This window comes from Microtus oregoni, unplaced genomic scaffold (assembly GCF_018167655.1).
Source record: "Microtus oregoni isolate MIOR12 unplaced genomic scaffold, Mior012 000009F_ref0000495, whole genome shotgun sequence".
In the NCBI taxonomy this organism is placed as follows: Eukaryota; Metazoa; Chordata; class Mammalia; order Rodentia; family Cricetidae; genus Microtus; species Microtus oregoni.
The window spans coordinates 23089840-23103034 of record NW_024543068.1 but is presented as its reverse complement, the minus strand read 5'-3'; the positions used below and the strand labels follow the sequence as shown (position 1 = coordinate 23103034).

Genomic DNA, 13195 nt, shown 5'->3' with positions numbered 1-13195 from the left:
TTGAATACAGATAATTTTTAAATTTCTGGTCTGTTTTCTTTCTACTTTAGTAAGATGTGTTTTTATGTGTATGATTGTTTGCGTGTATGTATGTAATTGTACCATGTGTATGCAGTGCCCTCCAAGACCAGAAGAAGGCATCAGATACCTGGAACTAGAGTTACAGGAAGTTGTGGGTTTTAGAAACTGAACTCTGATCCTCTGTGAGAGCAGTGAGTGCTCTTAACTGCTGAGCCATCCCTCAGCCCTTCTCTGTATTTCTTGAATGAAAGAGCAATTTCTATCATTCCAAGGTTCAAGAAGGCCACTTGCCTTTGGGGGGGGGGGGGTGGGGAGGAAGGCTTCTAAATGAGCTAGTAACATGGAAAGTACTTAAGACAGTGCCTAAATATAAGTGTTCAGTAAATAGTTTTTTTAGACAACTAGTGATTATTGCTGCTTCTTGCCACATATTTAAATCATTTTACCTGTTCAAAGTAAGAATTTTTAATAATTTTAAATAATTTAATTTAAATAATTTTAAATAAAACCATTTAAAAAGTTGAACAAAATAATGTGTGCCAAAAGCAAGTGACAGTTTAATACATTGACATCAAAAGTAAGCAAGGAAAAGGTTTAATTTTTAAAAGGGCTCGAACTGCCTAGTTAGAGAAAAAGAAACAAATGAGAGAAAATAGGTTCTGGAAAAATTAACTTTAATACGACAAATGGTTAATATTTCTAAAATATGGAAATGTATATAAAAGACCCAAAATCAATTAAAGTAAGTTAAATTAGCTGAGCAGATTGTAAGCTGTCAAGAAACAAGTTTATCTTCATGTCATGCTGTGCCAAATTGAGTACTTCCTGGATCATCCAAAGCTTTGGTTTTCCTGTTACAAGAGCGCACACAGTGAAGTCAGGAAACAGTCCTATGCAAACAGCAACACAAATTCAGTCAGTTGCTGACTAATTCTCATATGGATTGTGAGGTGTTATATAGCAAGTAGTGATTTTGTTACAGGGTTTTTTTTTTCAGATTTTTTTTAACGGTTTATTTTTAATTTGGGGCTGGTGAGATGGCTTGGCCATTAGGAACACTTTCTGCTTTTGTAGAGGATTCTGATTTAGTTCCCAATATACACATGGTGGCATAGCAATCATCCAGATCCCAAGAATTCGACCCCCTATTCTGGCCACTGGGGGTGGGTCACAGCACACAGGTGGTGCATAGACATGCACCCATACATATAAACTATTTTTAATTCCTTTTTAATTTTTAAGTATGGGGGAGTATATATATGTGAATGCAAGTGCTTACAGAGGATATCAGATCACTTTTCTCTACTAGTTACAGGTGTTGTGAGCCGCCTGATAGGGGTGCTGACAACCAAACTTGGGTCCTCTTCAAGAGCAGTACACTCTCTTAACCATCTTAACACTCTCCATGAACCATCTCTTTAGAACCAGTGGTATTTTTTTAATCCCCTTAAATGTGTTGTAAAGAACAGACCAAAGACTTGGTAAACTCTCCCCTTGTTCTATGAAAATTATGGCATTAAAACCTTTCAGTGTTAAAATAGCAGACTCCTTGCTTAAATACCAGACTTAGGATACAGGGATACACTTCATTTGCGAATGTATTTTTAATTATATTGTGTTCATTATCTTAAGGTCTGAATTGCTTTGGGATTAAAAAAAAAGGAAGGAAGAAAGAAAACCTTAGCCTTTATTCTTTTGGCTTTATATAGTAAAGAAAAACTCTTTAAAATTAGTGCAAACAGAATGAGGACGTTGCTGTAACAGAGTGATACTGAACAAATAATAGTAAAATAAGATGCTTATTTTACTGTGACGATACCTGTATGCAGGAATACATAGTGTAGATCAGCTGATTCTCTCTTCATAGATGTTGGCCAGTACCCATTTTAAAAGCTGTCTTTCTTTGAAGAGTCGTCAGTAGTGAGCCACTCTGATGTGCTTTTCAAATTAGGTTGTGAGTCTGGTAATGAATCCCTCTGAATAGCTTAAGTGTTCAGTCCTATACTCCAAAGCTAACCCCGTAACTTATTTATGCATTTGGATTTTTTTTCTTTTTTTATTGATAATCATTGAGCTCTACATTTTTCTCTACTCCCTTCCCTGCTTCTCCCCTCCTCCCTTCAATCCTCCCCCAAGGTCCCCGTGCTTCCAATTTACTCAGGAGATCTTGTCTTTTTATACTTTATACTTCCCATGTAGATTAGATCTATGTAAGTCTCTCTTAGTGTCCTCATTGTTTGCATTTGGATTTTTTAAGTCAACAGAGTTTAAACTTTGTAATAATAGCCTAGACTTATGAATAATTTGTCTTAGTTATTGTTATTAATATAGATTTTCAGCCAGACTGCTTAACCTGGAATAGATAGGTCTTACAATTTATTAACTTTGTAACCTTAGTAAGCTCTCGTTCTGTGTGTGGGTGTGTGTAGTGTGCATCTTGTGTGGGTGTGTGTAGTGTGCATCTGTAACCTGATGGTGAGAGTAAAGATTAAATAAGTTAATAGTTGGAAAATATTTAGAATACCATCACATAAGTAATAAATACCAAGGTAGAATTTTATTTTAAAGCTACAGGCAAGCATTCCAAAAAGGAAATATGGAAATTCCGTGATTTTCTTCAGACTGAGACTTTAAGAAGTATGGGAAGGGGGCTGGAGAGATGGCTTAGTAGTAAACAACACTTCTGCAATCATAAGGACTGAAGTTCAGGGACCAAAACCCACATAACAAGGCAGGCATTTCACAAGACGCATAACTGTAGCTCCAAGGGTTTCCATACCCTTTTCAAGCCTCCATGCATGCATATCCACCCACACACATGTAAATACACTCAAGACAGATACTTATACACATAAATACATGGTTATGAGAACTGAAATGAGATATAGTTCTCATCAGTTTGTTTAAAAAAACAATATATTTTAAATTCATAATATATAATACTACAGAGTGCATAGGAAAGTTGTATATTGTGAGTACACATCCATAGGTATGTTTGTGGATTGGCAGAAACAAAAATGGGTACAGACCTTTTAGGAAAGCTACTACTCATTTAAGTGAAGTAGTCATTATCTTGAACATTTATTTCAGAATCTGTCCTGTAGGAATACAAACACAATTTAAAACAAAACAGAAAGAACAACTTATTTGTCAAAGGCACAGCGTTTTGTTTTGTTCATGTCAAATAGCAGAGTTCATGGATAATTTAAAATTTTTATACATCAACTATTTTAGTAATAAGCCTCATCATCTGCCAATATTTTTAATGTTGTGATTTAGCTTTAGGGTTTCTATTACTGTTCATTTGTTGTTTTTTGAGACATTTTTTGCTCTGTAGCTCAGGCTGACAGCAAACTTGTTATCTTCTGGCCCAGTCTCCATAATTTCAGTTTATTAAAAGATTTTATTTTATGTGTGTGTATGTGTGTGTGTGTGTGTGTACATGTGTGCAAGTGCCTGTGGGCAGCTAGAAACAAGTGTTGTATTCCTGTGGAGCTAGAGTTACAGGCAGTTGTGAACTGTCTGCCATAGGTGCTGGGAACAGAACTCAAATCATCCACAAGAACAGCACTCACTCTAACCCAGTACCTCTAATTTCAGTTCTTAAAGTCACATCCTTTTATAGTAAGGAAGCCAACAGACATTTTGTAGCTAATAGACAATACAAGTATATGTCTTAAAACATCTGTACTTATTTTGTGTTCTTAGCCTAAAGAGTAATAGGGTCTCATCATAATATAAAAAATTTATTCACAAACTTTGTATGTAAACTTAAAAAGGCAGTGGTTTAAAATACTTCCTGGAGTTCTATACAAAATAATTTTTTAAAAACAGAAACCACAATGCTACAAAGACTTAGCTGTTTTACTAATTTATATTATATCTAGAATAGTTGTGGAAACTGATCAAGCAAATTATTCAAAAGACAGAACTTTATATCCTTGGCTGAAATACTACTTCAGACAGACATAGAAGAAGCAGAAGTAAGATCTGTACTTAAAAAAACATCACAAATGGAGTTGGTCATTTGCTGGATAGGGTACTTTGCATGCTGCAAATCTGCCCATTTCCTTTGTGAGCCCTGCAGTTCTGCTGTAGATGAGTGATACAGAGCCTTCCAGGGAGTAGATAAGAAGGTATGTAGTTTAGATTCTAAAACCCTGGAAGCTTTTATCGTTTTTTTTTTCCCCTCAAGTGTTTGATTTGAGTGGCTGGTTTTCAGTAGTTTAGGTTGGTTAAGTGGTTTAGGAAAGGAAACGGAGTTAAGTGTTTCAAGTTGCTTATAAGGTTCTCTATGCCTAGACTGAGTTAATATTTAGGTTGATTGCTGGTCACTCAAATAGAGTACTGCTTCCCACAGCTACCACTACATATGAATTTAAAGAGGTGATGGCACATATGTTTAAACCCAGAGCTGAAGGTCACAGGCAGATAAATCTTTTGAGTTTGAGGTCAGCCTGGACTGCATAGCAAGTTCCAAGTCAGCCATGGATAACGGTGAGACAGAGACAGAGAGAGAGAGAGAGAGAGAGAGAGAGAGAGAGAGAGAGAGAGAGAGAACAGCATATGTTAGTGTCCATTATAACCCAGTAGATCTCTGCTAACTCCCTTACCCCCTCCCAGAGTATTATATCAATGAAATGAGTTTCAAAAGCTGTTTTATTACACATTTTATTTCAGAATTCAAATGGAAAACAAAGTACTTTTAATGCACTCAAAAATTTTCAAACTGTTGACACTGTGGCACTCTCATGTGGCTTCAGTATATTTTTATTGTAGAATTCTAAGAATATACTGATTTATTTAGGTGAGTAGCTCCAAGTGATGTTTCCTTTATATAATATTTTTATTCTTTCAAAATTTTATATCTGTATGCAGTGTATTTTAATCATATCCACTCCCTATTGGTGACAAGTTTCTTACTAGCCCTATTTAAAATCTTAAGGTTCTTGAGTGAAATTGCTCTAGAACCAGGTGTGTCCAACCAGTGGCCTGCAGACTACATGTGCCCCCACAATATTTATAAATGTGGCTAACTCAAGTAATTGTAAACTTACATAAAATGTAAGTTAGAGTTTTCATTGAAAATTTTTGTAGCTCAGTTGAATAGCATGACAATATTGTGTCCCAATGTCAAAAAGTTGGACACATTTATTAAATGTCTGAATTGAACTTTTTGTATCACAGTTTAGAATATAGCAAATATACATTCTTCATTAAACTCTGGAAACTTGGTATAACAAGAGTTGCTGCGAGCTCTTGACAGTTGCCTAAGAAGGTGATTTCTATGCTTGTAGCTTTCAGCCTCACATTCAAAGGAAGGAGACTTGAAGAAGAGGTGATTCTGTGCTTCCTTCACAGAGTACAAGAAGAACTGAGTAAAATAAGTCCCTGGTATATGGCTAAATGTTTAGCAGATTCTAAGAGCTTTTTTCAACATTTAGCAAATATCTGACCTAATAAGAATGGAGCTTAGGAGTAAAATAGAGGCAGCATCCTCCATTAATAGAGAAAACTGTAGAAGAATAAAGACAAACACTGGTGTTCCTATCCTATTTGCTACACAGTTGCTGTTTTTAATCTATGGAGCCCCAGTTTCTTAAAATGGGGACACTGTTTAGTTTCTTTAGAAGTTAGTTATGAGATAAATATGCACTTTGTTCAGAGTAATATTTGATAGTGGCAGACGTATAGAAAGAAGCGGCTAAGAACAGAGCCAGGTTTTAGCCTGACATTCAAGTAAGAAGACATTTAAGCAAAGAAGACAGCTCTGCTTGATATGACTTAAACAAATTACCAGGCTTTTCTTTTTTGACCCATCAACCAGCTTCCAAAATCATGACACGGAGACTTATTACTAGTTTTGAATGCTTGGCCTTAGCTTGGTCTTTTTTCTTGCTGACTCTTATATAAAACTTACCCTGTTTCTCTTTATCTTTGTTTTGCCTAAGGGCTTTTTACCTTTCTTTCCTTCTATATATCTTATTTTCACTGCTTTTTGTGTCTAACTGGTGACTGTCTGGCTTCTGGCCCCAGGTGTGTCCCTCTCTTCATCATTCTCTCATCTTTCTAGAGCCTAGATTTCTCCTCTCACTTAATCTCTCTGCCCACCAGCCCCACCTATCCCTTTCCTGCCTAGCTATTGGCCATGCAGCTTTTTATTAGACCAATCCGGTGCAGTAAACAGGCAAGGTGGAAACAAATGCAACACGTCTTTACATAATTAAACAAATGCATCACAAACAAATATAACACATCTTTACCTCCTTAACAAAGGCAGTAGAAATGAGTGTGACATGCCTTCACGCAGTTAAAGTAATATTCCACACCATCAACAAATGTAACATATCTTTACCTGGTAATCTGTTTTTGGAAGACTCCTCAATGTGTATCATTGATTGTATTGATGCTTCTGTCACCTTTACTAGCACACCCACCCATTACGATGCATCTTTATTTCTGCCACATTCCTGCATTTATTTGATATTCATTATGCCAGCAATAGATTAAGGAGTTTTTAGGAATATGGGTAACCTGAAAGTGGTAGCTTGTTATAGCTGCTAATGTAAAATCTCATGGTCAGAGAGTAGGTGGGAAAGTATTGATGTCAAAAGAAACTAATAAAATCATGTATAGCTATTAATATCTTACTGCCCATAAAATTATTACCTGTTTTCAAACTATTATATACAACTTTAGTTTCTTCAAACTTACTTAGGATTTCTCTATGCTAAGAATACTTTGGAATAAGTGTGAGACATTAGATACATAGGCTGCTGTAATTTGGGTGTGAACACATCTGCTTGGAAATGTTCAAAACTTGGACATCTTAAAAGAATTTATTATGTTTTCAGTGATCCAAAATTTGTATAGCTTTCTTATATAAAATTTTGTTCATCGCCCATACAAGTCTTATATAATTACATTCCTTCTTCTAATTCTTATATAGTACACAAAAATGCAAATTAGTTTTATTCAAGTTAAGGCAAACTAACATATACATTCTTTCTTTCTTCTTCCTTTTTTTTTCTTTTTTTCTGTTAAGTAGGATGAGTTCTGAACGTCGAAAAGAAAAGTCCAGAGATGCAGCAAGATCTCGGCGAAGCAAAGAGTCGGAAGTTTTTTATGAGCTTGCTCATCAGCTGCCACTTCCCCACAATGTGAGCTCCCATCTTGATAAAGCTTCTGTTATGAGGCTCACCATCAGTTACTTACGTGTGAGGAAGCTTCTGGATGCTGGTGAGTTCTACAGGGACATAATAGACCTAAAAATTAGAAATTAAAGACAAATAGAAATTATTTGTAAGAGATTGTGTGTATGTGTCTATGTGCATACATGTTCATGCACATCTGTGTGTTAATATGTTCATGAAGGTGCCTATGAAGGCCAGAAGAGGGTGTCAGATCCCCTAGAGCTGGAATTTCAGGTATTTATGAGCCATTATTAACTGGAGCCATCTCTCTGGCCCCACAATGCTGTATATATAGTTAAATTTTTACTATGTGCGTGAGTGTTTGACCTTCAACATTTGCATGCCTATCTAGTACCTCCAGAGTCCAGAAGAGGATGTCAAATTCCTTGAAACTAGTTACAGACAGCTGTGAGTCTGAGAATTGAACCTCAGTGCTTTTAACTGCTGCCACACACAATGGTTTTTAAAGTACCTAATTATGTTGTGATATGTATACTTTAAATCTTTTCAGTATTCTTTACACCTTTAATCAAACTTTGGTTTTCTTAGTTACCTGTGGGAATAGTTCTTTTTGTACTAAAAGTTCTTTTGATTCGCCCTTTATTTTTAAACATGCAACTATAACTCTATAGCTCCTGGTACATTAACATAATCAGTAAATAGATATAACCCAATAAAGTTGTCACTATTTCATCCTCTAGAACATGTTCTCGATTCTTCCACATGACAGAATCCTTTTTCTTATTAGCTTTTGAAGCTTCATTCAGACATTTTCAAGATACTGACCTTTTTCCTCCTGTTGTAACCCCCCCCCCCCTTTTTTTTAAAGGAGTCTCACCATGTAACTCTGGCTGGTTTATATTTTGCTGTGTAAGCCAGGCTGGTCTCAAACTCACAGAGATCTACCTATCTCTCTTCCCCCTTAATGCTGACTATAAAGGCATGCCTATCTTCTTCTTAAAATATCCTTTTTTCCTTAGTGATATGCCTGTTTGCAAATTAAACAGTCATGCAAAACAATGGAAAAAAATCTGATGAAAATATACAGAGATAAATGTTTATACTATAGATATTTAAAAGCATCTTAAATAAAGCCTCATTTTGTTTCTTTCCTCTTGTGCCCTTGTAGGCGATCTGGACATTGAAGATGAAATGAAAGCGCAGATGAACTGCTTTTATTTGAAAGCCCTGGATGGCTTTGTTATGGTGCTAACAGATGATGGTGACATGATTTACATCTCTGATAACGTGAACAAATACATGGGGTTAACTCAGGTAAAGTGCCCATATAGGAAGAACCCTTCTGGGTACTTTATGATTGTATGATATAGATCTAATTTTTTTTAATGTGTTTACAGTTTGAACTAACTGGACACAGTGTGTTTGATTTTACTCATCCATGTGACCATGAGGAAATGAGAGAAATGCTTACACACAGAAATGGTGAGAAGGAAAGTCTATTGTTTGATTTAATATGACAGTCAGTCAGACACTGTTACTAATTTTATATTTTTGGTAATGTACTGATTTAAGAGAGAATGTTACTTTACATTTAATGTTAATTTTGTTCTTTGTTAAAACTGTTATTCTACATTTTAGAAAATCCACAAAAAAGTTTTAAAACTGGTTGAATTAATAAGTAATTATATAAGTAGACAGAATAAAAAAATAAACTAAAAAACAAGACCAAGACAGTTATAAAAGAAAATACAGTATTAAGCCAAGAAGTCATAGTACAAATGGCAGGTAATAGGATTTTAGACAATTAACTGAAAACACAGTAGTAATTTGAGTTCAGGCTTTCTCAATGCCCAAAGGAGGGTAGGGGAGTTGACCAGAATTTTAAGTGCTTTGCCTTCTCAGGATGTTTTCAATAACTTGAGACTAATTGGAAGGCCCACATGTGGTGTTGAGCATCTTTAATCCTAGCACTTGGGAGGCAGATACAGGCAGGTCTCTTGAGTTCCAGGCCAACCTGGTTTATGTGGCTAATTTCAAACCAGCCAAGGCTACACAGTGAGACCCATCTCAAAAACAAAAGTGTTGGCTGGAGAGATGGCTCAGCGGTTAAGAGGATTGCCTGCTCTTCCAAAGGTCCTGAGTTCAATTCCCAGCAACCACATGGTGGCTCACAACCATCTGTAATGAGGTCTGGTGCCCTCTTCTGGCCTGCAATATATACAGAACATTGTATATATAATAAATAAATAAATAAATATTTTTTTTTAAAAAAAAGTGTTAGATTGTGGGTGCTCTCACATTGACAAAAGTAATAAGAGAGGCCTGTAACTCTTGAGTTTTGTGAAGTAAGGTTTTTCAATCTAGTGCCTTCTTACACAGTATGATGGTCTCTTCTTAATTCCCCCTGGCACCGTCTAATCCCTTTGAAAGCATTCTTACTAAGCCTTGACTACTTTACACTCTATTGCTATTGAGCCTACTGTCTCTATTACATGCTTAAAGGTATTACATCTAATTATTTATCTTTGCATCACTCAAAGAATACATATTAGATTCTGAATGAGTATTTTGTTTGATTTTTTTCTAAGATTTTAGTTTTATATACCCTAAATGTACCCTAAATTTGATATATTTCAATAAAAATTTATTTATTTTTTTGTTTGCATTGAGGATGTAGGATCTCACTATCTAAGCCTGTCTGGCCTAGAAATCCAAGTAGACCAAATTATCCTTGAACTCAAAGATCCGCCTGCCTCTGTCTCTCATCCGCTGGGATTAAAGGCATGTACCATTGTACTCAGCAATTTTAGAAATTTATCATTGCCTCAAAAAGAAATTCTAAAGCCGGGCGGTGGTGGCGCACGCCTTTAATCCCAGCACTTGGGAGGCAGAGGCAGGCGGATCTCTGTGAGTTCGAGACCAGCCTGGTCTACAAGAGCTAGTTCCAGGACAGGCTCCAAAACCACAGAGAAACCCTGTCTCGAAAAACCAAAAAAAAAAAAAAAAAAAAAAAAAGAAATTCTATACCTTTCTATCATCTATCTCCTTCTACTTCTTGTTCAGTCCTAAGCAACCTCTTGTCTACCTTCTCTGGACATTTCATGTAAATGAAACATTTGTTTTGAACCAAACTAAGCAATGAAAGTAGAAAATCAAGATGCTGTTTAGTCTTCTAAATGTAAGCTTATTTTTCAGTTACAAGGTTTGGCATAAGACTAAATAGACTTGAATTGATTTATTTCTGTGACTTTTTCTTTTTGTGCCACTGGGAATCAAACCCAGGGCGTCCGTGTATGTGCTAAGGAAGTACTCTTCCGTTGAGCAACATTCCCAAGCCTCATTTCTGCAACTTTAAATTTAAACAAGGTCTCACTGTGTAGCTCAGGTTGGCCTAGAACTCTCCACCCTCCTTCCTCAACCTCTTAAGTTCTGAGAGTATTGACATGTATCACTATGGCATGATTTTTATAACTTTCGATAATCTGGGTTTCACACACACAGATGCTATTTACTGCCAAAAGGTATTTGAAGTTCTATAAAGATATTGCTGCTTATTCAAAATTGAATTATCATATTTGGTAAAGGACATGAAGTATTCAGGTTCTTTTGCGGGGGACATGCTTATATTCTGACAGCACACTTAGGGCAAGCTCATACCATTTTCATATTTTCTTTATACCAGCACAGATGAATAACAGTCATCTAATCCTATAGAGTATGGACTTTCCTCCTGCAGTTTTAGGAATCTCTGTAGTCTTATAAACACTGCCTCAGGGTGGAGCTGTCAGACCTAATGGATGTGTTGGAGTGGGTGAAAAGGGAGCAAATGTTATGTTACATTAATGCTGAGATCATCACTTTGCTACTCTTGTAACAAATTTCTGTTTAGCTATGACTTAAAACTTTGTTTCTTGCTTTCATTAGGCCCAGTGAAAAAAGGTAAAGAACAAAACACACAGCGAAGCTTTTTTCTCAGAATGAAGTGCACCCTAACTAGCCGGGGGAGAACAATGAACATAAAGTCTGCAACGTGGAAGGTAAGTCCGCTGAGTGGGCACTTGATTTATAGATCATGAGCTTTCCCCAAGAGTGGCGAAAGTGACCCTAGCACCTGGGAAGCAAAGGCCTGCTATAAGTCTGAAGGCAGCCTTGTCTACATGGCAAGTTCCCTGCTAGCCAGGGAAGCACAGCAAACCTCTATGTCAGAAAACAGCAAACAGTGCTTTGTCTCAACCCTCTAAGGAGTCTTACAGTATGAGGGGAAGCTGGAGAAGTGGCTTAGTGGTTAAGAGCACTTGCTTGTCAAGGACCTGGTTTGGTTCCCAGCACCCATGTTTCAACTCACAATCATTTGTAACTCCAATTCCTAAAGATCCAATATTCTTTTCTGATCTCTTCTTCAGGCACCAGGTACACACAAAGTGCACACACATACATGCAGGCAGAACACCTACACACATAAAAAATTTATTAGTGGCTAATTATATTTGTTCCCTTTTGTATATTTGCACTTGCATCCAGTCTATGCAATCTCCATTCAAAACAGCATAGTAATTTGCCAGTTTGGTATATAAATTTAAATTATATAAATGTAGCATTTCTATGCCAAGCTAACTTAGTCAGTTGGCTTTGGCAACTAGTATTTAAATCCTGTTTTAAGTTTACTTTTCCATCCATCACTGTTTCATTTTCCTGTTCAGTACTGAACCATAGTCACCATAGCAAAGTCAACTATAATGATGACTGCAGGAGGAAAGACAGCTCAGACTTACACAGGGAACCTTTTTGTTTCTCTGTGTATTACTTGGATGTATGTGAGTGTACCATGTGCTTGCAGTGCCTGCAGAGAACAGAAGAGGGCATTAGATCCATACTCTGGATTATAAATGAGCCCTAGTTTTTCTTTTATGTGCATGGATGTTTTGCCTCCATGTATATCAGTATATACATACATGCTTGTTGTCTGAAGAGCTGAGAAGGCATCATCAGGTCCTCCGGAACTAGAGTTACTAGTGGTTGTGAGCTGCCATGTGGGTGCTAGGAATGAAGTCTTGGTCCTCTGGAAAGTAGTCAGTGCTCATAACCACTGCCTCATCTCTCCAGAACACCACCCTCACAATGCCTTTTTTTTTTTTAAAAAAAAAAAAAAAACAACCTACCTAATTATCTTATATCTTAACTGCCAGGCCATCTCTCCAGCTCCCCACTACCCCTTTTTATTTTATAAAAACTGTGGTACACAGGTTAGATCATAGATGGTGTCATGGAGAAAACATTCTTTTCAATTTCAAAGATACACTTTTGTAAAGTTTGTCAGGTTAACTCAACTTCTGACCTGCATTTATTTCCCCCTTTAAAAAAGGAAAAAGGTAACTGCTTATTTTCTTGCTCATACACAGGTGCTTCACTGCACAGGCCATATTCATGTATATGACACCAACAGTAACCAATCTCAGTGTGGGTACAAGAAACCACCCATGACATGCTTGGTGCTGATTTGTGAACCCATTCCTCATCCATCAAATATTGAGATTCCTTTAGATAGCAAGACTTTTCTTAGTCGACACAGCCTGGATATGAAATTCTCTTACTGTGATGAAAGGTAAATTAATTCTATTTTATACTTTTAAAATTTAAATTTCTCCGTAGCCTTTAGTAAAAACCCAATGGTATATTGCATGTATTCATGAAGCTGAATATGAAGATGCCTTCTGGGATACAAAAACATAAGATTAGCTTTGTAAATTCACATTAAGCATTGACTGTGTACTATAAATACTCTGCCAAGTGTTACACAAATCTATTAAGATGAGACTTGTAGCTGGATCTGGTGACACAATCCTATAATCTCATCAGCTGGGAGACTGAGGCAGGGGAAGGTGAGTTCACAGTCAGCTGTCTCACAAAAGTAAAGGGCTAGGGACATAAGTCAGAGATGGATTGCTTGTCCATCATGCAAAAGGCATTGATTTTATACCTTGGTACTGCAAGGAACCATAAAAATCATGACATTCCTTTTG

The 13195-nt window shown here is 36.5% G+C and overlaps 1 protein-coding gene across 3 annotated transcripts in view; it reads left to right on the top strand.

Moving 5' to 3' along the window:
- Window positions 1–13195, top strand: part of Hif1a (hypoxia inducible factor 1 subunit alpha) — a 44450-nt gene that overhangs the window by 18588 nt on the left and 12667 nt on the right. For 2 of the 3 annotated variants that reach the window (XM_041658198.1, XM_041658200.1), the window contains exons 2-6: window positions 7070–7260; window positions 8344–8489; window positions 8573–8657; window positions 11100–11212; window positions 12575–12777. In XM_041658198.1, the coding sequence (XP_041514132.1) occupies window positions 7070–7260; window positions 8344–8489; window positions 8573–8657; window positions 11100–11212; window positions 12575–12777 (738 nt within the window). Of the gene's footprint in view, window positions 1–7066; window positions 7261–8343; window positions 8490–8572; window positions 8658–11099; window positions 11213–12574; window positions 12778–13195 lie in introns of all 3 variants that reach the window. The other variant, XM_041658197.1, reaches the window with a different exon arrangement.